The sequence below is a fragment of the Dipodomys merriami genome, unplaced genomic scaffold, assembly GCF_024711535.1.
Source record: "Dipodomys merriami isolate MVZ:Mamm:240054 unplaced genomic scaffold, mDipMer1.0.p SCAF_16, whole genome shotgun sequence".
In the NCBI taxonomy this organism is placed as follows: Eukaryota; Metazoa; Chordata; class Mammalia; order Rodentia; family Heteromyidae; genus Dipodomys; species Dipodomys merriami.
In genome coordinates, this window is record NW_027202937.1 from 15,828,346 (window position 1) to 15,855,178 (window position 26,833).

The 26,833-nt window shown below is 41.2% G+C and overlaps 1 protein-coding gene across 5 annotated transcripts in view; it reads left to right on the forward strand.

Annotated features, from left to right (window-relative positions):
* Window positions 1–26,833, forward strand: part of Ripor2 (RHO family interacting cell polarization regulator 2) — a 180,307-nt gene that overhangs the window by 60,260 nt on the left and 93,214 nt on the right. Inside the window, exon 1 of one of the 5 annotated variants that reach the window (XM_070024446.1) lies at window positions 12,985–13,182. The exons of 2 other annotated variants lie outside the window; for them this stretch is intronic. In XM_070024446.1, coding sequence (XP_069880547.1) covers window positions 13,122–13,182 — 61 coding nt within the window. In that variant the 5' untranslated portion in view covers window positions 12,985–13,121. Of the gene's footprint in view, window positions 1–12,984; window positions 13,183–26,833 lie in introns of those variants that run through there. 2 more of the 5 variants (XM_070024448.1, XM_070024442.1) reach the window with 2 other exon arrangements.

The following is a 26,833-nucleotide window of genomic DNA, read 5'->3' on the forward strand; positions in this document are numbered from 1 at the left end:
GGATTACAGGCATGAGCCACCAGTGCCCAGCTAAGTGCCTTCTTTAACCTTACTTAGCTTAAAAAAAAAAAAGGTAGGTGCTATAGTGTAGATCTTAAATACCCCCAAAGACCTGGTACATGGCATCAGGATGCTAGCAGGTGGCAGAACCTTTAAGAGATGGAGCCTAGTGGGAAGTCTTTCAATGTTTTTCTTAATTGTATGTATGTATGCACAGTTAGGGATCAAACCTATGGCCTCTGGCATGGTAGACAGTACTTTACCATTGAACGGCATCCCTTTAGGTCCTTGGGGATCATAGCTTTGAAGTGATTGTGGGTCCATAGTCCCTTCCTCTTTCTCTCTTTTGCTTCTCATCCACGAAGTGAGCAGTGTGGTTTACCTCTAAAACTGTAAGCCAAAATAAACCTTTTCTCTCTAGATAAGTTATCTCAGGTATTTGTCATAGTAATGGAAAGATGACTAGCCCAGTAAGCATTTTTTTTAAATCAGTTGATTAATGTTTTGGCAGAAAAGGCTGAAAATATCAAGAAGGCAAACAACTGAAGCAAACATAGAAAAGCAAACTCTCTTCCCCAAACTTATCACTGAAAGACAACCATTCATTGCTATTTTGGCCAGCATGCTTTTCTCTAAGTGTATATATACCTGCCAGGTAGATTAAATCATTAACTGTTCTACCAATCAGAATGAGTGGTCAGAACCCTGAATATCCTTTTACTGTTTGCCCAAGTCAACATGCAGCATGATAAGAATTATTCCCTAAGTTCTCCACAGAGTGTCTAAAAAATATCAATGACATTCTAGGGATAAAACTGCCATCAAGGTTTTTGAAAACTAGAAACTGTTGTTAATCTAACTAACATTATACATTAGTATTTAAAGCAATGTTATAAGTTGGGCACTCATGGCTCATGCCTGTATTCCTAGCTACTCAAGAGGCTGAGATCTGAGGATGGAGGTTCAAAGCCAGCTCAGGCAGGGAAGCCCATGAGACCCATATCTTCCATTAACCAGCAGAAAGCTGGAAGTAGAGCTGTTGCTCATCTGGCAGAGGATCTGCCTTGAGTAAAATACTAATGGCTAGCACCCTGGCCCTGAGTTCAACCCCAGTACTGGCACGTGCGCACACACACACACACACACACACACACACACACACACACACACACACACACAGAGAGAGAGAGAGAGAGAGAGAGAAATGTTATGCTAGTAAATTCTCAAAACTCATCGGTTCTTACTTACTGCAATTTACTATTATCTGTGCCTTGGAGGTGATTTATTATCTATTATATCTATATGGCAGAAACAATATTGTTTTGTACTGTTATTTCATAGCCTGAAATTAGCCATGGGGATTTTAAAACAGGAAAAGTGATAAACACTGCAAATCTTCATTCTACCCAGAAGCTACTTTATTTAGTCCTTACCATCCTACCACAACAGTCTATATCTTCAGCAGCCAGCATGGTAGGAGGGCCAATAAACACTGAATGGGTGGATGGATGGATGGATAGATGGATGGATGGATGGATGGATGATAGGAAATGATCAGGGAAGATGTGAAAGCAGTGTGGAGTTGAGAGTCAGATAAGAGAAACCATAGGGTGTTCCCAGGCGGCATTTGGTTCTGTCCTTCACACTGCAGCCTGCACAGCCACCCATACCCCGCCCCTCCAGTCATCTTATTTCCTCCTGTGGCTTTCTTACATTGTGTTCTTACATATTGTGCAAAAACGTGCAATGTGGTATAGAAAAATGTAGCCACTCTGTTGGTGAATTCTACATTGCTTCATCACATTTCAAAAGAGGTGTAGATTTTTAGCTTCCGGTTTATTCTGCTGGAGATGGGGTGTGGCAGTGCCCAGTGCAGAGGACATGTTTACCATACGCCACATATTTGCCACATATTTACGACTCGAGCCAGCGGAAGGTAAGCAAGGGCGGGGTCCTTTTGTGGCAAGGTAGGCTTTACCACAAGTTCCGTTCCCATGTGCCATCTTATCCCAGTGTATATACAGAAAAAGGAACTAAATATTACTACTCAAGCTGATTACTCTGGGGGTTAGAGACCAGAAAATCTCTACCAAGAAACACCAGAAGCAAGGTCTGAACTTGTTTTTTGTTTTTTTTTTTTTCTCATCAAGCCATTACAATTTTCCCACCATGGTCCCCTGCCCCATATCTGTTAGTAATGCATTTAGTAAGTGTTTCTTATCATTTTCCTCTTTTTGAACATGAGACCCAGTCTTTCTATACTGCTTAGGCTGCCCTCAACCTAGAGGTCTTCCTGCCTCAGCTTCCTAAGTGCTCATATTACAGGCATAGGTTACCACTCTTGGCTTACAGTTTTCTTTCAAAACTTAAACACAGGAGAGGAACTAGGAATATGAACAATAGTGATAAAACTTGAGAGTAGCAGGAAAGCATTTATTATTGCCATAAACATGTTCAAAAGTCTTTATTAAACTGACTTCAAAGAGATCCTTGTATAGACCTCTTATCTTTGTCATAAAATTGGAAGACTCTAATTCCATTAGTTGGCAGACAACTCCATGTAAACATCCAACTACAACACTCATGAACTAGGTGATTGAGTTACATGAGAACATGTCTATCTGTCTCTTTCTCCAGTGCTTTGGGGACTGAGTACAATGGACCCTCTTTATTCATGGTTTCTTATTTTTAGATTTAATCAGCTGCGGGTGGAAAATATTTAAAAAACAAATTGCATCTGTCTTGAACATGTACAATTATATTTTTCTTGTCCTGATTCCCTAAACAATATAGTAAACAATTATTCACATAGCATTTACATTATGTTAGACATTCTAAGCATTCTGGAGATGATTTAAGTTACATAGATTAAATGCAACTCACATGCCATGTTATAGATGAGACCTGGATTCTGGTATCCATGGAGATCCTGAAACCAATCCCCCATGGACATCCCTGATGGATGACTGTGCTTAGAGGAGAACACACATCTTTACAGACATCGGCAACTGCCCTGGAAAGGCCAGAGGTTGGCTTTTTCCATTCTATATCCAGGAATTGGACTAAGTTTACAATAAAGCAAAGAATGTTCCCAACCATCCTCCTGTGATCACCCCCCCCCCTTTTCTTTCAGGAATCATTCCTCCAATCCACCTCCTAAAGTCTGGCTCTGCATGCCTAGGGAATGACTGAGAATTAGTTACTCATTTCTTTGAATAGTGTCAATGGAGCATTGAGTTGCATCAGGCCTCAACCAAAGATACTGCATAATCTTTGCTTTGGAGGATCTCCCAGTCTAGCTAGGCAGGCTGGCTTAAAAATGGATCCTAAGACTTAAATCCTAGAGCTTCAAGTCTCGTGCCTGGACTCTGACTGCTGAGGTCAGCAGGAAAAGCAAGGTTTGAGAACTCAACTGCCGCAAACCACTACACACCCAACCACATGTGTCCCGCCTATTGGATGGTTGCCCTTTGGGGCTTTTCATGAATGTATTTTCTTCTCATTTCAGTGAAGTAGTTTAGTCATCCCTGTAAGAAATCTCTTGTCATAGGATTTTGCAATTTTGGCCTAGTCCTTTGCATGATGATCTGTTCCAATAATCCACAAAGAGGCTCAATTGCTCAGGCCCTGAGTTCAAGCCCCAGGATTGGCCAAAAAAAAAAAAAAGTACATACATACATACATGCATAGCTAAATAAAATATCATGAGATCCCAGCAGTGCAGGAGTTAAATGTAAGACCTATATTTTGCCAAGAGTGAAAGACTGTAGAAGAGGGGAGGAGGGAGGGAGGTAAGGAGGGAGGCAGAAAAGAGAAATAATTTGCTAATACATTGTCAGCTCTTTCTCCCCTCATTAACATACCTAGTCCAAAAAAAGAAGTTGCTGACATTATTATTATCAGGTAATATCTACAATCAATCCTAGCATGTTAATTTTGCATAAAGTTTTTATTAGATACCATTCAACACACAAGATGCCATTAGGTGTTATACTAGGAACATTTGACATCAAAGCTCTGGTTCATACTAGTACTAAGGACATTTATACTAGTCTATTAAAAAAAAAAAGATGCTGGGAGCCAGTGGCTCACAGGGGGCTGAGCTCTGAGGATCATGGTTCGAAGCCAGGCAGGAAAGTCCATGAGACTCTTATCTCCAATTTACCACCAGAAAACTGGAAGTGGCATTATGGCTCAGGGACAGTGCCCAGGCCTTGAGTTCAATCTCCACCCCCCAGAACAAACAAACAACAAAGAAAATTGCTGAACCACATGAACCACATGGTGCTGCAGGAAGCTGGTAGTACTGAGTTTTTGTCACTGGGTCATATCTAAGAAAGAAGTGAAAACACAGTATAATTAATCTCTCTCTCTCTCTCTCTCACACACACACACACACACACAGGCACACACACACACACACAGGCACACACACACACACACAGGCACACACACACACACACACACACACACACACACACACTACAGGATTGTAAGAGAGGAAGCATTTCATGTGTAAGATGGTCATTGCCAGCACTTCCTCCCCTTATTAATTATCAGGTCCAAGCAAGAACTTACTAGGATAATTAATGTCAGATAATATCTACAATTAATCATAGCATGCTATTTTGCATAAAGTTTTAATGCAAAAAATACACAGTGCAACTTTTTTTTTTCTAAAGTAGTCTGGGCTGGCTTTCTGGGGGGCTGTCTCAGCAAGGGAACTTGGAGAAAATGCAACAAGATTAAAGAAAGGCAAGTTGATACCCTTCTTCCAATATGAACTTGGAAAATACCAATTGCCTATCTTGTCCATCTTCTACTATCATGGAGACTCATGCAGGCGATGGGCATGGGGCCTCACAAAACACCCTGAGGGGAAGGAAAGGACTCCACCAGAGACGAGACCATGGATAGCAGTATATAGAATTGCTAGACTCTAACATGGCGTTATTGCTTAGGGCTGTTGCTCTACCACCTAAGCCACACCTCTAGCCTGGTATCTGTTGGTTAATTGGAGAGAAAGTCTTGTAGACGTTTTTGTCTGGAGCTGGCTTCAAACTGAGATCCTCAGATCTTAACCTCCTGAGTAGCTAGGATTGTAGTAAGCCATTAGTATGTATGTTAGTGGGGCGGGGGTGGAGGGAGGAGTGTCTGTGGCCAAGTACTCAGGCTTGAACTCAGGGCCTGGGCACTATCCATTAGCATTTTGACTCAAGGCTGACTCTCTGCCACTTGAGCCACAACTCTACTTCCAGCTTTTTGCTGGTTAACTGGGGATAAAAGTCTCACAGATTTTTTTGCCTGGGGTTGGCTTCAAACTGTGATCTTCAGCTCTTAGCCTCCTGAGTAGGCAGGACTCCAGGTATGAGCTACTGATGCCCACTGGCCTGTAAGATATCCTGGAAGCCTTTCCCTCCTGCCCTATACCTCCTGCTGGACTTGGAAGAATATGGATTTGGGTACCTGGGGTTATAGGACAAGTCTAAAATCTGCAGTAAAAATGAGTTTGAAAACCTTCAGCCTCACAGATTCTTTCACGAGGCTTTTGCTTCTTGGTTTTTGTTTTCATTTTGTTTTGTTTCTTGGAGAGTGGGGTGCTTTCTGCTCCCCTCCCTTTTGAGCTGCTCTAGTTTTTTCTTGCTGCTTTCTCTCTCTTGCTTCGGCCCCAGCACGTTCTTGAGTCTACACCCTTGTTTACAAGCCTTGGTTCAATGCATTCAGCTGTTTGTGGTCTAATAGGGGATGGGTGGCACTTCTTACTCTTACCACACCAGATTTGGTTCTAGGAAAAGAAAAAAGAAGTCTTGTTTTGAAGAGCTGAGTAGGAGAGGCTGACATGATGTGTAGAAATGAAACACATTTTAGATGGTTTTTACACCTCTCAGCTGAAGACAAAGCAGAGAATAGGTACAGGGGGAGAGAAAGGAACATGTCCTGGAGACTCCAAGGAAAAGACCAGTTCATAACAATTTTTCTCTGTGGACAAACTTGTTCACACTCAGAAGGGGAATTTTCTTTTTGAAATAGGCCTAATAATTGATAACTACAGGCTCTCTGTGTAACTATCCAATGCAGACAGAGGGGAAAAAAGGAAGCTGAACTTGTCACCTTCCGGCTTGAAAGTTTTCTGCAGTCCAACACTGCATTTAGAAGCCAGGCAATGCTTGCCAATTATTTTTGTCTTTTCTTTCCCTTTGTTTCCTCCCTATTTCTTTTTCCTTCCTTCCTTCTCCCTTCCTTTCCTCCTCTCCTTCCTCTTATTCTCTTCTTCTCATCCTCTGTTGGCTAGCTTTTTCTTTTAGTTAAAAGAAAGTGGCAGCTGGTGCTGGTGGCTCACAACTGTAATTCTAGCTACTGAGTAGGCTGAGATCAGAGAATCATGATTGAAAGCTAGCTTGGGCAGGAAAGTCTGTGAGATGCTTATCTCCAATTAATCACCAAAAAGCCAGAAGTGGGGTTGTAGCTCAAATGGTAGAGTACTAGCCTTGATGGAAAAAAGCTAAGGGACAATGCCTAGGCCCTGTGTTCAAGTCACAGGACTGGCCCAAAAATAGAGGAGGAGGAGGAGGAGGTGGGAGGGAGGGAGGGAGGGAAGGAGGGAGGGAGGAGGAAGAGGAAGGAAGATGGAGAAAGGAAGGAAGAGGAGGAAGGAGAGGAAGAAGGAGAAGGAGAAGAAGAAAGGCAGCTAACCTCTTTGCTGAAGCTCAAGACTACTAAAGTATAGAAAGTCTAGAGAAGAGTTGAGCCTCTTTCTCCACTATTTTGGTGGTGTTTAGGAATACTGCTTTGGAGAGGGAAGCAACCATTGCAGCTCAAGTTCTTTAGAAATCTGAGAAGCCAGAGCTAGGGAAGCATGGATATTGTTCCAAGGCATAACCATGTGTCTTTATTATTATTATTATTATTATTATTATTGGGTCTTGTTTGTACCTTTGCATTCTTTATTGCATCAACATACACAAGAGGAATAGTGATTTTCAGGTCAATGAATCTCCATTTCCTCTATTGAAATTGACCCCCAAACACTTAAAATTTCCTATTTGCCTGACAAAGCAGGTTTAGAGCCAAGACTCTTGAGAGTCAGAGTGAGAGGGTGGGTAGGTCTTACCCAAGGCCTACCTCTGCCCGGCAGCTTGGGGCCACCCTAAGATTGAATTTCCAGGAGGGTAGAAATTTCAAAGGAGTGTCTCTAGATAGTCTCCCATGGAACTTTTGCAAAAACAGATGCAATCTGGAAGTATTTTCCTTCCAAATGACAAGTATTCTGCCCTGCTTTCTCTTGCTTTTTTCTTTCCTACAATCTCTGAACGATCCTGTCCTCCAGATTATTTTTCTGCCCTATGGACAGTAGAGGCATTAGAAAGAACCATAAGGGAAAGAGCTTTCAACATTGTGTGGTCAAAATCAGAACAATTCCAAATTCCAAATCCTTGTTTCATGACTTTCTCTGTGGAGAATGACTTCGGAGGCCAAGAAGATGATCACACACTTCTGAGGGCACAAGATGATCATGAATAGGCTGAGCATCCAATATCTAGAATGCTTGAACCAGAAACATTTGGGATTTGGGACTGTAATGGATCTCAGGAGATCGGGTGTAGAATTTTTTATCTGTGGTGTCCTGTCAGAGTTCAGACAGTTCTGGACTTGGAGGATTTGGGGATTTGGGAGATTTGTGAATTAGGAATATATAGCCTGGATTTAAAGGGATGGAACTCCTAGGCCTATTAATCCCCATGACTCCTAATGTCCTTAGGTTCTGTTCGAGCCCTTACATTTGCAGGTCCTACCCTTCAGAGTCAACCATGTTGCTGTTCTTCCCAATGTAAGATCTGTGCTACTGGTCTACACCTGGATTTTAGACCCAAAGCTTAATTTGAAAAACTATCTTCTTATATATCTAAAACTATTTTCTTATATATCTAAAATGTTTTATCAGATGTTTTAAACATTACAAAGATTTTATAATCTATAGATTAAAATGTGTAAGTATAAATTTATAACATTATAAGTTATAGATTTTATTATACATGTATACATATATATATGTATATGTATACACACACACATATTCAACTCACAGCTTCCCACTTGCTTGGCTGGAGCACTATCATTTGGTCCTCACCACTCACTCCCTCTCAACTTTGTTTTTCTACCACTCCCTCTCAACTTGGTTTTTGCTGGTTATCTGTATTTCCATGCTATTTCCTCCACTGAATTTTATTCTAATTGTTAAGATATCTTCTTGTTGTTTTCCATTTTGCTTTGCGCTGGTAGTACTGAGAGCTATGTCTCCATTCTTTGCTTTTGTTTTTTGTTTCATTTTCTTGTTTTATTTTTAGTTGTTTGCTTATTTATTTATTTACTTAATTTATTTTTCCACTTAGAGACTTACACTTTTTCCCAGCAGGCTCTCAGGCCTGCTGCCTCCTGTATAGTTATCACTCCAGGCCTTTTCCAGTCTTTCTAATTTACTTTATAGAACAGAATTTCCAAAGGTCCTTATTACACCATTTTCTTCAATATTACAACTGATTCTTCTGGCCTTTTCTATATCATGAAAGTGCCACAATGTTCAGACACTGGTGGCTCATGCCTGTAATCCTAGGGATTACAGATCTCAGAAGGCTGAAATCTGAGGATCATGGTTTGAAGCCAGCCTGGGCAGGAAAGTCCATAAGGCTCATCTCCAGTTAATCACCACAAAGCTGGAAGTGGAGCTGTGGTCAAGAGGTAGAGCTCTAACCTCAAGCAAAAACAACAACCAAAAGAACATCTCAGGGACAGCACCCAAGCCCACAGTTCAATCCCTAGAACTGGCACACACACACGCACACACACACGCACACACACACACACACACACACACACACACACACACACACACACACACACACACACACACCATAGCAAAAAAGTGCCATAATGAATTATCACAGAAACTGGCACACACACACACACACACACACACACACACACACACACACACACACACACACACACACACACACACCATAGCAAAAAAGTGCCATAATGAATTATCACAGAAACAAACAATTGTACTGATTTATCAGAAGCAACTCACTGAAGTTTTCCTTCAATTCCTTGGAAAAGAAAATTGAAAGCCTGTGACTTGTCAAAGGATTGAGTGCCAGTCATTTAATATCATTCTTTTTTTTTTTTGCAGTAACAGTATTTCATAATTTCCCTTGGTTTGACACTCAATGGTTTATACACTACAGATTTATATTGGGTAAGATTAATCATTTTCCCTTCAAAATGGAAGGATTTATACCTTCTATCTATCCTTCTTTCTGTGGACTAAGATGTCCTTTAAAGTCTGAGGGCACAGACCCAAATTCTTTCTCAATTCTCCCTTACATCCCTGGCAGACATGAAAATATATTTCTTGGTAGAGACAGAGTGCACAGGGTAGGCACTGCTGAAATTGTGTTTGCATAGTTAGCACTGAGGACTGATAAAGATTATGGCTTCGTTTGGGACCATGTGGGACAGGGTTGAGTTTTTCTTTGGCTCAGCCACGACTTATTGGTACCTTTTATAGATTCAGAGCTGGATTTTAAAGCAAGGTGAAGATGGAAAGTCAGTCATAGCAAATCCCAGAACCAGTGCCTTTTCATTTTTAAAATCACTCATTACAAGATCACTGCTCCCAGCGACCATACCCTCCACCCATGGCTCTTGTTTCGCCAGCCATACCCATTACAAGTCTTGGCCACGGAGACATGTTTTTGCTGGGCTCTTTTCTGTCCTTTCCTGAGTGGAAGAAATGGATCCATTCTGGGGACAAATTGCCCTGGTTGTGTTTAGTTCTAGAGAAGGAAGCCATCCAGGACTTTAGTCAGCTTGTCCTACAGATTTCCTAGCAGATGCACTTAGCTGCTGAAGCCTAAAGATGCTCTTGACACTGGGGAAGGAGCAGGAAAACTTCCGAAAGCCCAGGGAAGGCTCCTCATTCCATGCTCCCTCCTCTTCACCACAGAAGCACTGTTAAACAATCAAGTGACGTTAGGTCCAGCTCTTTGGACATTTGGCTGCAGTCAGATACATTTCATGTACATATATCTTCCCTTGGAAAAGTTACTCAAAGATGAAGTTATTTCTGGTTCTGTGGTCCTTTCACTTTTTTTTTTTTTTTTGCATTCTTGATTCCAGTCACTCCGTGAAGTTTCAATTCCTCTCTCTTATTTTGTTGTCCTTCCTGTCTCTGGACCTCTTCCCTCATTCGGAAGTTGGGACAGCTGAAAGTTAAGTATTTAAAACCACTTTGTAGGGGGAGTGGCAAATCCTTCAGGTCAGCAGAGAGAAGACTGTGAAGCTCTTTGGTGGGAATGAAAGCTCATGCTGGAGAATGACTTCTCCCACCAGAGTGGCTTCCTCTTCTGAGCACTGCACGGATGGTATTTTCTTTTTGATTTTAAAAAAACTAGCAGATCATGCAGAGACGTTATAGATGAATAAATAAATGCAGTGATCATTATAATGTAAATTATTATAATGTAAATTATTATTTTAAAATGCTGCAAAACAATAGTCTTTGTTGATTTTTCTATGTTCAACACAACACACACACACACACACACACACACACACACACACACACACACATCTGAATGTAGTAGATACTTTTGTGGCGGTGGTGGTCATGGGGCTTAAGTTCAGGGCCCAGGTTCTATCCTGAACTTTTCCCTCTACCTATTGGAGCCACAACACCACTTCTGGTTTTCTGGTAGGTTAATTGGAGATAAGAGTCTCATAGACTTTCCTACCCGGGTTAGCTTTGAACCACGATCCTAAGATCTCAGCCTCCGGAGCAGCTAAGAGTACAGACGTGAGCCACAGGTGCCTGGCTCTTTTTTTATTGTTCTTGTTTCTTGTTTTGAAGGAAAAATGAAACTGTTGTGTGCAACCTACAATCCCTGAATTAAGCACTGCTTTTCTGGCTTTGGTTTTCCTTTTCTAGTATGGACTTGAGAGCGACCAGAAAATGCCTTGCAAAACACAGCACTTTGTCGTAAGAACTATATTGAGTGGAAGGCAACTGAGAAACAGGAGTTACAGTAAAAATACTCTGATCTCTCCTTTGTGCCAAAAACCAGGGTATAACTTGGTAGGACAAATGAGAGGAAAGCCTTCTGAGCAGAAGGAGCCTCAAAGTGCAATTAGGTGGCTGCAAATTGCTCCCTGCTCCTTATTCTTTACATATATGAAAGAAGGTATGACATGGTGGTTAAGTGTGGACACTTGAGACCTGGGTCAAATCTCAGTCCCTCCATTACTTAGCAGATATATGATCTTCTATGGGCCATTTCACCTCTTAGGCCTTAAATTAAAATGCAGATAATAATTACACCTATATCATAGGGCTAGTGAAGGAATTGATTGTTAAGTATTTAGAACTATATATATGTGAGTTCATACATATATATATATATATATATATATATATATATATATATACATTTTACCCATTTGGGAACATTATATAAAAATCATCAGGCTGTTTATATGATTACTAGATTTTTATTCAATTTAATATTTTTGAAGTTCATCGGTACTGACACATGCATTTGTAGTTCATTAATATCCCTTCAAGCATCAATACCTCATCTCTCTAAGGTGGGTGAGCAAGGATTGTGTGTTCTATATTCCCTCCCCTCAAATAGCTCTTGTCAGCATTTCTGATCAGTTCCCAAACTGTTAGCTATATCTTTATAAGATGGTTAAATTGGAGAGGAGGAGACTGAGAGAAAGGTAGTATGGTTACTGAAATTTTGTAGTGAGTATGGTGGCTCTCTTCTAACCCCACTGAGGTTTCCATTGGAAATTTCTAGTGTTTTAGCGGCAGTCTTTGGCCTTTGATAATCCATCAAGACCCTGGATATACAGTCTAATGCCTGTATATCCAGAGCCAGAAGTTCAGGACTGACCCTCTGTGGGTGCTCAGCCTTTAGTCACTGATTCTTGTCCTCTCGGGTAATTTTTTCCTCACTACTGGAACTCTCCAGCCTGATTATCCACATTTTCCTCTGGGAGAAACTAAGGGAACAGATATAGAAGAAAAGGACAGGCTCTTAACTTGAGAGAACCTCTGAAGGATTTCAAACCTATGTAGCAAATTAAACTTTAGGATAAACATCCTGGATCAACACCAGCTCCTCACCATCATCTCCTTTTGAATTTTTCTGGGTTCTAGTCCACTAAGAGCTCCAGGAAACCCCCAGATGAAGTCAAGATCTCACTCAGATTTATATTTGCACAATACATAGAATTCAACATATTTTGGGTAGTTGGATATGGCGATGCAAACCCCTACTGCTCATCTGAAAGCCCATAGGTACCTCTTCCCTTTTTGAGTTACATTTTCTTTTCTCACTCCTTTAGTGATAAAGCCTGAAGTATCAGACTGAGTAATATTATGAAATGGCTGTTGTTTGACTTGAAACTACTTATTTGTTCCCTGACTACAGAGTTAATGGGGCCAATGAGAGTCCAGGTTATTGTTCAATTTGATTTAGGCATTGTAAAGTTTCCAATCTTCACATGCAAGAGCTCTGAAAAAGAAAAAAGAAAACCATGACTCTTACTGAGTGAAATAAAAGCTCCAGTCCTCCAAATGCCTGCTCTGGTTGAACACAGCGGCTTGCTTTACTTTCAGATAAATTGTCATTGAAGCACAAGCAAGATATGAGAAATGTGAACCCCTTTCTTTCAACACTACCCATTGTGTTCAAATTCATAAGCAAGAAAGAGCCCACCTTCCTCTTTAAGAAAATATGAAAGTTGGCACTTTGAACTAGAATCCATTGCACTGAGACTCTTGAGTGGTATCTATGCTCAGATCCAACCAGATCTGCAGTCCCCCTCCCAAACGTTCTTTCTTCTCTGGTGGTGAAAATTACCTCACCTGCAATTCACTCTTCAAATGGCATCAGAAGCTTATTCATATGAATGAAGCTGCTTTCTTCAGGGCAGATACGGAAGCTGCCCTCCCCAAGGGCTTGGGCAACCCACGGGGAAAGGAAACTGCCCCAGAGGCAGTGTGGCTGTTGGGACTTCCAGAGTTGGGCACTGCCTTGCCCACAGTCCTTCTCAACATGCAGTTTCTTGAAGCTGAGGAGTTTCTGATGGATGAAGAGGATGATATTTTTGGTGAAGGTAAACACAGCTTTCTCTCTGGAAGCATTCTGGTTGGTTGTGGTTTGACACTATTGAAAATCCTTTGTCCCTCTTCTGTGCTGTTTTCTGACACCTGAAGGGAAGACTGCTACAGTGTTTTGCACACAGCAAGGCAGGTTGGAGTTGAACCAATGGACCATGAGTGATTATGGTACCATAGAGTTATGATATGCTTTGATCTATGCGCTCTCTCTCTCTCTCTCTCTCTCTCTCTCTCTCTCTCTCTCTCTCTCTCTCTCTCTCTCTCTCTCTCTCTCTCTCTCTCTCTCCTTTCTCCTCTTTCTCCTCTCTCTCCTCTCTCTCTCCATACTTACTTGGCATTCCAATTGTCTAATCCGCTCTCCCTGTCCTCTTCCCTCAGACAGAGATACTGAAGCTCTGGTAGCTTACTGGCATTGCTTAGTTTTTCCATTCTCATCCCATAGTCCTCCCTTAATTGACTATGCAGTAGAAAATGACCCTCTTAAATATCTGATCTAGATCTCTATTAATGCCTTGTTCCATGCTGCCCATGAATGAGATGGGCCATAAGCAAGAGCTTTTCTAAACTTTAGAATTGACAAGATAAATAGAAATCTGAACTCAGGGACCTCACGAATTTGGTTATTGCTAGAAATTATGTCTACTAATTTATTTAAAAGTCAATTAAGTAATTGTTTAAGGAGTGGGAGAGGGAGTGGGAGTGTATATGTGTGAAAGAGATCTCCCAAGAATACTAGTTTATTAAAAAATAGTATTGTGCTTTATGAATCCCTTGAAATCTAATCATCTAGGGTTAGACTAACTACCAATGTCTATATTTCCAGTACTTTGTTGTAGACACCAAAACCATAGTTTGGGGATTTATCACAGTTTACATCAGTTTGAAGAGGATCTGTTTGAACTTTGTTGTTAGAGACTACATTCTCAGTCTATTGCTTTACCCAGTGACAGGAATTGAGAGTCACTGCTATTTTGAAATGTGATTTTGGTTTTTCCTTCTCTGTGAAGATACTTTCTGGTGCTTATACCTACTAAGCACTAACTTCCTTTACCATTTAACAAATGTTCAGAACTAGGAAGGTAAGTTTAAAGTGGACAATAGTAATGATTCATCTGCTCTTCCTCCAGATTGACAGCCCTAAATGCCCAGCCCATATTTTTCTTTCCACAAAGAGATTTTTATTTTTATCTAGGTATGGTGCTAAAGTGCGCCACCTACAGACTAATGCCCAGCACTCTGGATCATGTCTGGTCCTTCCTAACCTGAATGGAAGGTTAAGACCTCAACAAGCAGGGCTTGCTGAACCTGCGGGATGTCTCCTGCACATGCTTGATCATTTAGCCTCACGAACCATGGTGTAGAATCATACTGGGATGCAGACAAGATTCAGATTGAAATTCTAAGTCAGCCTACTATGACACAGAGAACTTGGTTTCCTCAATGGTAAAATGGGACCATTTGTCTATTCATAGTGAGTTCATAATGCTTTCATTGCTTGTCAGTGGGATATACTTACACTTTCTAAATTAATCATCATATTTTACTTAAACCCTAAAGACAAGAGAGGAGGGAACAGAGAGAGAAAAAGAAAGAGAAAGAGAGAATCCTTTGAAAGTCAACACCCAACACTGAGTATTTTTTAAAATAATTTGTTCATTGCAGTACTTCATCCTGAACTCAGGACCTTGTCATTGATAAGTCAGCACTATATCACTTAGTCATACCTCTAGTTCTGTTGCTTTCAGTTTAATTTAAATAAGATCTCCTGCTTTTGCTTTGGCCACATCAACCCAAGTAGTCCCTACCTCTCTCTCCCAAGAAGATGTAATTACAGGCATGAACCACCATGCCAGCCATTATGGAATTTTGTTTTGTGTGTGTGTGTGTGTGTGTGTGTGTGTGTGTGTGTGTGTGTGTGTGTGTGTGTGTGTGTGTGTGTGTGTGTGTGTGTGTGTGTTAGGGACAAAACCTGGGAACTTGTACATGGTTGACTGAGCTACATCCCTAGCCTCCACTTTACCTTTATTTGGTTTTTGGAGTCATGGCTTATGTTTGCTAATTAGTAAACACTTGACCAGCTGGTGTCTCATTTTAACAAGCTCTGTGTAAGGCCATAGTCAAGAGCATCAGCTCTGGAGTCGTGCTGCCTGGGCTTTCCCAATTAATTCACTGTGCCTAAAACAGGTGATGTAATCCCTCGGGGCTTCAGTTTACTCACTTGTAAAATGGAGCACAAATCTCACGGGGCTTTGTGCATATTAAATACTATTATAGGAAAGTGCCTAAACATAGGTACTATTATATGCAATAAATACCAATTCTTGCTGAATTTACCAATTAGTCTATAGAATAGTGATCATTTTTGTTTGTTTGTGTTTTAGATAGGTCTTGCTATGTAGCCCAGGCTGAGCTCAAAGGAAAGTACTGGGATTTAAGCTTGTACCACCATACCTGGTCCTAGGACAGAGCTGTTTAAAGGAAATTCACCCAATTTCCCACATGTGTGGTTTATCTAGTAGTTCCAAGCAAATTTATTCACAAAACACCAGTTTGTATATACACTGCAAGGGTTGAATACGCTAGAAACATCACTGGACAAATTGTTATGAGCCTGGAAGGTAGCCTTAGCCCTACTATGGTACAGCTATGGGAATTTGGGCAAGTCACTTACCTTCTTTGAATCTCATTCCTCATCTACAACAAGAAGGTTGACTATACATTCTCTGAGACTTCGTTTTCCTTCTTTTAAACCTCAGAATTGTCCTTAATCTTCTCCTTGAGGTATCAGATGTATCTTGTATTCACACCTGTCCTGGGTCAACCAAGCTTTCAGATCCCTTCACATAGCAAGACAGCAGAGAGCTTTAGGCACAATGAGTTTCCTCTCATATAAGAAACCTAGAACTTGGTGATTAGAGAAACAATATTTCCTTGCAATGGACTGGTTTTCTAAAGGAAATTTTGTCCCCTACAGAAATATGTAACAAAATTACATATATACACTGGGCACTAGTGGCTCATGCTTGTAATCCTAACTACTCAGGAGGCTGAGATATGATTGTGATTCAAAGTCAGCCCAGGCAGGAAAGTCCATGAGACTCTTATCTTCAATAAACCACCAGAAAACCAGAAGTGGTACTGTTGGTCAAGTGGTAGAGCACTAGCTTTGAGCTGAAGAGCTAAGGGACAGCTCACAGGACCAGAGTTCAAGCCTCAGACCCGACAAAAAAATTACATATATATTCATACATATACATATGGTAATCTTGGATAATTAGATAATTTGATATGAATATATAACCATATATATCTCCACTGAGATAGGCAAACCATATAAAGATCTTAGAAGAAAAAGAAATGAGTCATGCTCATGATGTATTTTTAACTGCCTTTCTGAGATCCTGTTTGTTCAACTGTTGCTCTTTGTGGTTAAAGAAAATGTTAAGATTCACAGAACTATGAAGCATTGGTGTGTGACTCTGCCCTTGTTCTTCAGCAGGGTGCAAAGGGAAGGGGTGGACAGAGCAAAGATGAGAGGAAGAAGAGAAAGAGAGGAAAGACTGAAGTCTCAGTCTCTGTTGCTCCCTCCTCTCTGTCACACACACAGACTTGAGTGTGCTTACTGAACCTAACAACATCATTATGTCATTTACAAAGTAGTTCCTACCAGGTAGATGTGCCTTTTCCTGGGAAAATGATTTATTTCATTACAAAGGTATTGAAAATCCAGTAATTAGAATTAGAAGCTATTTTCCCATTGTTGTTTTAAGCTTATCAAATTAAAGGGCTTTCATCTGTTGTGTCATCTGTTGTACAGTCTTGATAGCCACTCTGGTAAATGTTAGTGAAACAGCTGGATGTGTAATCATGGTAATGATAGCTATAAAAACTGATGATGATGATGATGATGATGATGATGATGATTGAAAGAAGCAAAAAAGAGGGGCCCTGGGCAGCTGAGGGCTTTAGCCAGCTTTCAAGAACAGAAGGCCTGTATAGGAGCAAGACCCAGTTCTCCAGGTGATAGTCAATTGTTTCTTTCCTTAGAAATTAGCCAAATACAGCCTTCATTCCTTCCATTTTCAACATTGTTCAATAGTCCATCTCCAAGTGAACAGATTAGAATAATAAAATACCATGGGTTCACAGTACATATGCAAAATATTTCCCAGTTCTTACAATTCCCTGGAGGGTCATGTGTCTTTAAGATCTCACTTAAAGATCATATGAAACTGCAAGACTTCTGCCACAATTTTCAATGTTCCCTGAGCCAGGACAGCATGACATAGCAGAACACACCTGTCCAGCTGACCATGTCTGAGAAAGTTGTTTCAGCATCTACAAAGAAAGTAGGCTCTCCCAGATGGAGATGAACGGACCAGAGGAAATCCACTCCAATACTGGCTGTCAGTAGCTCTTTAAGAAATCAGCAGATGGGGAAAATGTCATCACTTTTAAACCAAACCTCTCAGCTTTGTCCAAACCCCCTGAGTCAGCATGCTCTCTCTTTCAAAGGGAACTTCAACTAGGAAGCTAGAAAAGCATTCATCAGGAAAAGAATCATAATTAAGATATGTGCCTACTTTTTGTCTTTTATGTAGATTGTTTATAAAAACCAAGGTAAGTTTTTTAATGGTAATCTGATATATCTTGATATCATATTCTGAAGCGCATTTGCCCTTTCCAAAATTGAAAGAAAGGAAAGGGAGAGAAGAAGAAAGGGAGAACATGAAAGAGGAAGGAGGAGAAAGAGAAAGGAGAAGGGGAGACAAAAGGAAGCGGAGGAAGAGAAGGAGAAATAAAAGGAAAAGAGAAAGTAGGATGGAAGAGGGGGAGGGAAGGAAGGAGGGAAAGAGATTAAATCAAGGGTATATAAAAAATACCAGTAAATCCTGAAATCTTACAGCAGTTAAGTTGTACCCTTAAAGGAAAAACCAAGCTAAATAGAAAGGTAAAAGTGTATGGACTCTCTCTAGAAAGTGTTGCAGCATTTTCTTTGATGCTATAAAACATGCCATGTTTTATAGCATATAAACAAATTAGGCCATTGTTATTTAACTTATGTGAGTCTTTCTCAAGAGATATTAGGGGTTTTCAAGTGGATTCATAATGGAATTGGAAAAAAGAGGCAGGAAGAGGCTGTCCTAGTTTGGTGTGTTGAAAAGAATTGAGTACTCTTTGCTTTCACCCTTTGCCAAAGTTGCTTGGATCAGTTTCTATCCCCGGATTCCTGGACGAACACTTTGGTTGGAAGTTATCCTGTCGTTTGACAACGGGTCTGGAGCAGACACAGACCTCCCCACAGTAATTCATGCCTGTGTGACCTCTGCCTTGGATTACTACACAACATTCTCTTCCCATAGATGTCTAGGAAGCTTTCTTTGGCTGGTGCCAACGAGATGGTGTCATTCCAGGGGCACCAACTAAAATAGCACATTGCAGGAAAGCTATGCAAGCTGTCTTAGCCACCAGTCCACCCCTCTGATTTATAGTCTCCAGTGACCTCAGAGTAACCTACTTAGATCAAACCAGTGCCAGAAAGGAGCCCATTGTTGCAAAGAAAACATTTTAAATGTTCGTTGGAATAATATATCTGTAAGCACCCAGAGAAGTCTTAACTTTTTAGGAATAGTGGAAAACATGCTTGAGTGTATCTTCTAGAGGACTAGACTTGGAAACCAGAAGTATATGCATAGTCAGGTGCCAGTGGCTCATGCCTGTAATCCTAGCTACTCAAGAGGCTGAGAGATCTGAGCATCACAGTTTGAAGCAGGAAAGTCTATGAGACTCCTTTCTTCAATTAACCTGCAAAAAGGTGAAGTAGAACTGTGGCTCAAGAGCTAGAGCACCAGTGAAAAAGTTCAGGGACAATGCCCAGACCCTGAGTTCAAGCCTCAGAACCAACACAATCAATCAATCGATCAATCAATCAATAAATGGTATACATAGCCACTGTATGTCACAACTTTTAAAAAAAAGGATGGAAGCATAATTATGGTAATCAAAACATTGAAATAAGTTGTGACTGTTACTCTTCTCCCTCTCTTTTCAATATGTTACTTCACATACTGAGCCAACATCGTTATTAGAGAGATGTGATTTGTTTTCAAGGACTGGGAGCATGGCTCAGTGGTAGAGTGCATGCCTAGCAAATGCAAGGCCCTGAGTTCAAATTCCAGTCTTACCAAAGTGAGGGGACATGCCCAAGAGATTTTTTTTTATTTTTTATTTTTTATTGTGAACATACTGTACAGAGGGGTTACAATTACATGGGCAAGATAATGAGTACATTTCTTATCAAGCATTGGCCCAAGAGATTTTTTAATTGAAATTTTAAATCTTAATATAAAGCACAATGTAAAGAAAGCATTGCTATTTTGAGGGATCTGCACTCTTCAATCTGAGCTTGCGTCATGCACTCACTTCAAAAACAGCTTCCAAGCCAGGTGCCAGCGGATCACACCTGTACTCCTAGCTACTCCGGAGGTTGAGATCTGAGGATCACGGTTCAAAGCCAGCCCAGGCACCAAAGTTCATGAGACTCTTATCTCCAATAAACCACCAAAAAAAAAAAAAAAAAGCTTCCTGAGAAGCACCAAGCAACCTTCTCAGCCATATTGCTATACTAAGTCCTCTGTGTACAAAATGTCTAGAGTCTCTGCATACTTCTAAACTAAAGGAAGATACCAGTATGTTGTAGAATGAAGAAAATATTTGAACCCAAAGGTTTAGTTCAACTTACTAGGTGTTTGGCTTTACCTAACTCCTTCAGAAGCTCTGATCCTCTCTACCACTTATAGTAATGATGTGGGTTGGCAGGGCTATTGTGATGGTGATGATGGCAGTGGTGGTAGTATCAGTGGTGGTGGTTACTGGGATGGTAGTGGTTGCAATGATTGATGGTAGTGATGATGCTATAGTGATAAGGATGAAGATGGTGGTGGTGGTGATTTTTGCCCCTTCAAAAAAAAAGAAAAAGGGGCTGGAAGGTGGCTCAGTGGTAGAGTGCTTGCCTTGCATGCCTGAGGCCCTGGGTTAGATTCCTCAGCACCACATAAGCAAAAAGAAAAAAGCTGGAAGTGGCGCTGTGGCTCAAGAGGTAGAGCGCTAGCCTTGAGCTGAAGAGCTGAGGGACAGTGCCCAGGCCCAGAGTTCAGGCCCCATGACCAGACCCCCAAAAAAAAGAAAAGAAAAGAAAAAGAAACTTGCTGAGCTGGGTACCAGTGGCTCACATCTATAATCCTTAGCTGTTCAAGAGGCTAAGGTCTGAGGATTGCAGTTTGAAGCCAGCCCAGGCAATAAAAGTCCATGAGACTCTTATCTCCAATGAACCAACAAAATGCCAGAAGTGGAGCTGTGGCCTAAGTGATAGAGCACCAGCCTTGAACAAAAGAGCTAAGGGATAACTCCCAGGCTATGAGTTCAAGCCTCAGTATGAGCACAAAGCAAAATAACAAAAAGTAAAACAAGAACAACAACATCAAGAAAGCTTGCTGAGGTTAAAGCAGATAATTGTATGAGATCATCACTAGGGGCTTACTCCTGAGAAGTCCGTTGGTATTTATCTATGATTTTCTCAGCTGTCCCGGCCTCCCAAGTCTATAAAGTTCCCCTCTTCTACTATTGGCTTTTGTCACATTACAAAGAGCTGGCTGGATCAAAGACATAGGCTAATGAGAGCTATTGGGACTGCAGGTACACCTGCAGTGCAGGTGCTTCCCTGGGGTAAAGAGGTACCTGGGACAGAGCTCATAAATAGCAGGCCTGCCTGCTATAATATACACAATGTGTCCAAAGCAGGGCTCAGAATAACTCTATTACCTGGCACAGAATAAATTCACGATTTTTCCCTGTTTTCTATTGCCTTTTTTCCCCCTCTCTCAGTTGTGGGGCTTGAACTCTAGGCTTGGGTGCTGTCCCTCAGTTCTTCAGCTTCTGCTCTACCACTTAAGCCACAGCACCACTTCTAGTTTTCTGGTGGTTTATTAGAGATAAGAGTCTCATGGACTTTCCTGCCCCAGCTGGCTTTGAACCACGATCCCAGCCTCCTGAGGAGCTAGGATTACAGGCAGGAGTCACCAGTGCCTGGTTTCTATTCAAAGGAATAGAAAAAGCACTTACTTTGAAAAAGCACTGGGTATCAAAGAACAATACACACTAAGGGTCATTTTATTGTGTAGAAAGGCCCCTTGTGTGTTCCAGTAATGCCAGCGGTGAAGAATTATCTTTAATAACATCATTAACAGCATTTAGGACCTATTTCCTGGGTAAATATTTAATGAAGTAAACATCACAGTTACTCCTCCCCCATACTTCCTCCACAGAATTCTTTTTAGAAGCTAATCTGAGAAAGGCTGAACTTTCTAGGTTTGTGAAAACATGGTTTTGGGCAGAACTGGAGTTTGAATTTAGGGCTTTGCTTGTTAGGCAGGTGCTGTACCACTTGAGCCATGCCTCCAGAGCTTGTTTAAAAATTTCTCATTGAAAATTACAATCCATTGACTACACGCACATGATATGTATGACATGAACATACATAGATGCACATGTGTACATGTGTACATCCATACACACATGTGTACATCCATACACACATGTGTGTATGTATATGTGTCATGCTTATATACCTGTATGTACACATGTGTGTCTATATCTAGGCACATATATATGTATATTATATATATATATATATATATATATATATATATATGTTGCAGCATTTTAGGACAACAGTTAACTTGGGGTGAAAGGCTGGTCCTAGGGTTTGAACTCTGGACCCGAAGACTGTCCCTGAGCTTCTCTTACCCTGTACCATTTGAGCCACAGCTCCACTTCCATTTTTTTCTGTGATTAATTGGAGATAAGAATCTCATAGACTTTCCTGCCTGGGTTGGTGTTCACTTGCAAACTTCAGATGCAAACTTCAGATCTCAGTAGCTAGGATTATAGGCGTGAGCCACCAGCACCTAGCAGCAGTTAAGATTTTAAATGAAGCCTCCTGAATATCCTCTCTGGTGGCACTTTGGGGTTTGTTTTTTTTTTGGTTTTGGTTTTTGGTTTTTTTCATTGCTTTCTAAGTACTTGCAAATGGCAAAACCATCATAGGAACTCATGGTAATCTGCTTATGTGTATCTGTATATTAATACATTTGTTGCATACAAATATATGAAAGGACAAACATTAGCTTGGTGGATCAACCCTCTGTGAATAAAGCAAAAATAAAAAAATATTGAGCATCACTCATAAAAATTATGACCAGGGCCACAACGGGTCCATTAGTTTGGATATAGTAGCAGCTGCAGCTAGGGAGAGCAGGAAGGGATCAATTCAGGTCTTCCTTATACCTGGAGAGACAGTAGATGGTATATCCAAAGTCTTACCCTCTGTATGTGAAAAGAACAGTACCTTTTGTCATTGGCAGCATGGAGTGATGTGTACAGAATAGAAAGCATCTCCTGAGTCCTCCTAACATTGCTGAAATGCCCAGAAAGACAACAGTTTATAGCATCAAAATCCTCCAGCAATTCTAAAACTGCCCACGGTGAGTCAGTGATCTCTGTGGTGGCTGTTGCTCTGAGCAGGGGTTGGTTAGGGCTCTAAGACAGAATACCATGGGTAGTGGAGCAGAACAAAGACAGTATTCTGCAGATGGAAAAAAAATACAGTAGGACAAAGAACCTATATTACTAGCCTAACAATAAGCTGGGTGAAAGAAGATAACATGTAGGCCAGGGTCCTTCTCAATCATACCTCTGCATCATTACAAAAGTCTCTTTTCCATTTGACTCTTTGGGTTCACATGTGTCTGAGATCTGAGGCTCTTGAACCTCCTTGGGGAACAACTGATGGATAAGCATGATTCAAGACTGTCTCCAAGGCTTTCTCACACACATAAATCCCCCAGTTCACCAACGAGTGATATGCTAGGCCTCAGGGAGTGTCTCCCAGAGAAACCACAAATTGGAAATACATTCTTGACATTTGAAGATTACATGGGATTAGCTGAGTTTTGATCAACACAGAACACTGCTGGCTCTTGCCCAGAACCCAACGCCTATAAGGCAGACCAGTGTGTGTCTGCTCAGCTTGCATGTTAATTTGAGAACAAGGAAGCTTTTTTTTCCAAAACAGACACGACAGGAGAAAGCTAAAAGCACTACCACATACACCCATGCACATTTAGTGGGGGCCATGGGGCTCCTGGTTGCTAAGCATTAGAAGAAGCAGGAATGTCTAGTTCTATTCGACATCTCTGAGCAGTTCCAATTTGCTCTAGGAAGAAGAAAAGCTTGCTATTAAGAGGAGTTAGGAGTGCTTGTGCAGTGTTTCTGGGAAGGGAATTTGGTGGGTATGGAAGTTGTTACCAACACTGTGGAAAACAGTATGGCAGTTCTTCAAAAAAAAAAAATCAGAAAAGTATGATCCAGTAACTCCACTTCTTCTGCCCAAAGAAACAAATCAGCCTTGAAGAGATAATTGGACATTATTTTCTCATACCATTATTTATCATAGTCAAAAGGTAGCAGAAGCTAAGTAACCACTAAGGAAGAATAGATGCAGAAAATCTAGCATATGTATACAGTGGAGCATTATTCAGGCTTAAGAAAACTCTGACATGTGCTACAACATGGCTTAGTCTTTCTGGTTTTGTATGTGCACGACAATACTGTGGCTTGGACTCAGGGCCCTATGCTCTCACTTGGCTTTTGTGCTCAAGGTTGGTGCTCTACCACTTGAACTATACCACAACTTGGGGCTTTTGGGTAGCTAATGGGAGATAAGAGTGTCATGTATTTGTCTGTCTGGGCTGGCTTCAAACCTTGATTCTCGGATCCCAGCCTCCTGAGTAGCTAGGATTTCAGGTGTGAGTCACCAATGCCAGGTGTCATGTTGAGTAAAATAAGTCAGTCTCCAAAACAAACAGAAAATGGTGGTTGCTAGGGGAAGTGAGGGGGAGACAATAGGGAAACATTGTTTAATGGACATAGAGTTTCAGTTTTGCAAAATGAGAGTTCTGATGGCTGGACATATAACTTAATAAACCACTTGCCCAGCATGTATGAGGCCCTGGATTTCTTCCCCAACACTACTAAATAATAATTTGGAAGATAGCTTGTAGAATAATGAACTGTACACTTAAAGACTGGTAAGACATTAGATGTTACATTTTATATTCTGTATATTTTATCAGGATCATTATATATACATACCCATATTTTTAAAAATTGATATGGAATGGATATAACAAAATACAGGAAAATACTAAGGAATTCAGAAACATCTGTGGAGCAATTACTTTTCCTTGAGCTATGTAATAGGAAGGAAACAAGTTTCCACAAAAGCTAGAAATGGTTCTGGGAGTTGACCCTGACCAAGGAGCTGGACTTGGGAGTGGTGTAATAAATGAGCTAATCATGGAAACAAATCTCTCCCCACAGGCTCTCTTGCATTTCTTTCCATGATCACCAAGTTCAAATGCATGATTGCACTTCTTGCCCTTTTGCTTCCAGGTTGTATGTTCATAGAATCTCTGCTGGAGGAGATGTAAAAAGGGGCTATTCCTCCTCGGAGCAGGCACCAAGGCTCCAATCCTATTGCTCAACTCCTCCCTTTGTGCTCCTCCCCAGGGGATTTAACAGCCTCCCTTAGGCATACATCCATTTAACAGTAATAACTCACAGGCAGAACATTTGCTTATACTTTAACTCCAATAGCACAAGCTGTTTTCAATCACTTTCCTTTATTCTAATCCTAGGAAAATTTGTTCTTTCCCCTGTAAGATATTCCTTTGCAGAATTACTCCATGTTGAAGCACAATCTTTTCTTTTTCTCTTCTCTCTTCTCTTTATCTCTTCCCTTCCCTTCCTTCCCTCCTTTCTCTCTTCTCTCTCTCTCTCTCTCTCTCTCTCTCTCTCTCTCTCTCTCTCTCTCTCTCTCTCTCTCTCTCTCTCTCTCTCTCTCTCTCTCTCTCTCTCACAGTACTGGGAATTGAAGCCCTTCTTTCCCTTCCTTCCCTCCTTTCTTTTTCTTTTTCTCTTTCTTCCTTTCTCTCTTTCTTTCTTTCTTTCTTTCTCAGTACTGGGAATTGAACCCAGGGCCTGTGTAGGCTAAGCAAGCATTCCACCACTGAGCTACATACTCAGACCAAAACAATCCCTATCCTCAAAGAAAAAAAAATTTTTTTAAGAACCTGTTACATACCAGAAACTCTCACAAACACCGAAATAGCCAGTCCATTATTAGTATTCCAACCAGTGCTTGACTTGAATAATATATCTACTGTCAACAAGGGGACAAGTGTATTGGGTGGTCAAGCAGTTCCAATGTCTGTGAATTAGGATTTGAAATGCAAGGACACATAGACTCCAGCTGTTGAACTTGAACTTGAATTCCTTTATGACCAGCACTCAAGGCTGCGTGGCACTTCTCAGAGAGTCTTGTGTGTGTTGACTGTTTAGAACCTGTCTGGGGCTGATTCTTTCTCTTACTTAGCATCCTCTGTGGGCAGGGGAAACCAGAGCAGGTGTTCACATTTATCTTTCTCAAGTAGCCCCTTGAGGCTCTTCAGGGAAGGGTCAGTAAGAGAAGTGGCTGAAATAAAACCTTCCATCCTCCAACATTTACTAATGCCAGCAGACAGCTGCTTCAGCCTCTCCCTCCTGCCACTAATGAAAACATAGCTGGGATTCAGTACAAGATACTTAATACAGGATGGCTTAGAGAAACCACTGTCTTCAGAGATTTGCTTAAACCAAAGTACTTGGATTTGTTACCATTGCTGAGAAATTTTCACCTCCAACCGCCTTAGTGTGAATGACCTATTTTGAAAGTGATAGCCCATTACACTTCAGGGGCTGTGAATAATTTATTCCCAGAGCAAGCGCTCTGTCAATGTAGTGCTCTTACAAGTCACCTCAGCCTTGCTCGGCTGGCTAATTATGGAGGATGACAGCGCTCTGTCCTGTCATCACAGTTCTGATTCCAAGCTGCCAGGGATGTGAATTGGTTGTGAGCAGAAAAAGGAAGAGGGGAAACAGGAGGCTAGGGCCTAGATCTTGCTACTACCAAAGCAGACTTTGCAGGTCAAACAAGCTGGGCTGCAGGGGTTACAATTAGCAATCACCTTGGAAAACTGAACATGTGTGTATGTGTGTGTGTGTGAAATGGATCCTATACCTAGTATCCTCATTTTGCATAAAATGTGTGTTAATTGGTGTAGAGGGGAGGGTAACAAGCTATGAATGTGACATTAAAAAGAAAGAGGTATTAGGCCCTGGAGCTAGCCTCCAAGAGGAATTTGGTGTTTGGTTTGGGGGTTGTTCCACACACACACACACACACACACACACACACACACACACACACACACACACACTCACTCACTCACACACACACACACACACACACACACACACACACACACACACACACATATAGCTCCATTTAGAGCCACATAGCAGGAATAGAGACCCACTGGCAGAAAAGTGAGCTGCACAGACAGGGGAGAGAAGTAGGGCTCCTGAATGGGGCTCCCTTCTGTGTTAAGCTGCTGAGTCTCCTCCTAGCTCTTCCTAGCTCTGCTTGATTAGTAGCAACGGCTCATTTAATCTCCCTGAGACCTCAGTACCACAAGTAAAGTGCACTCC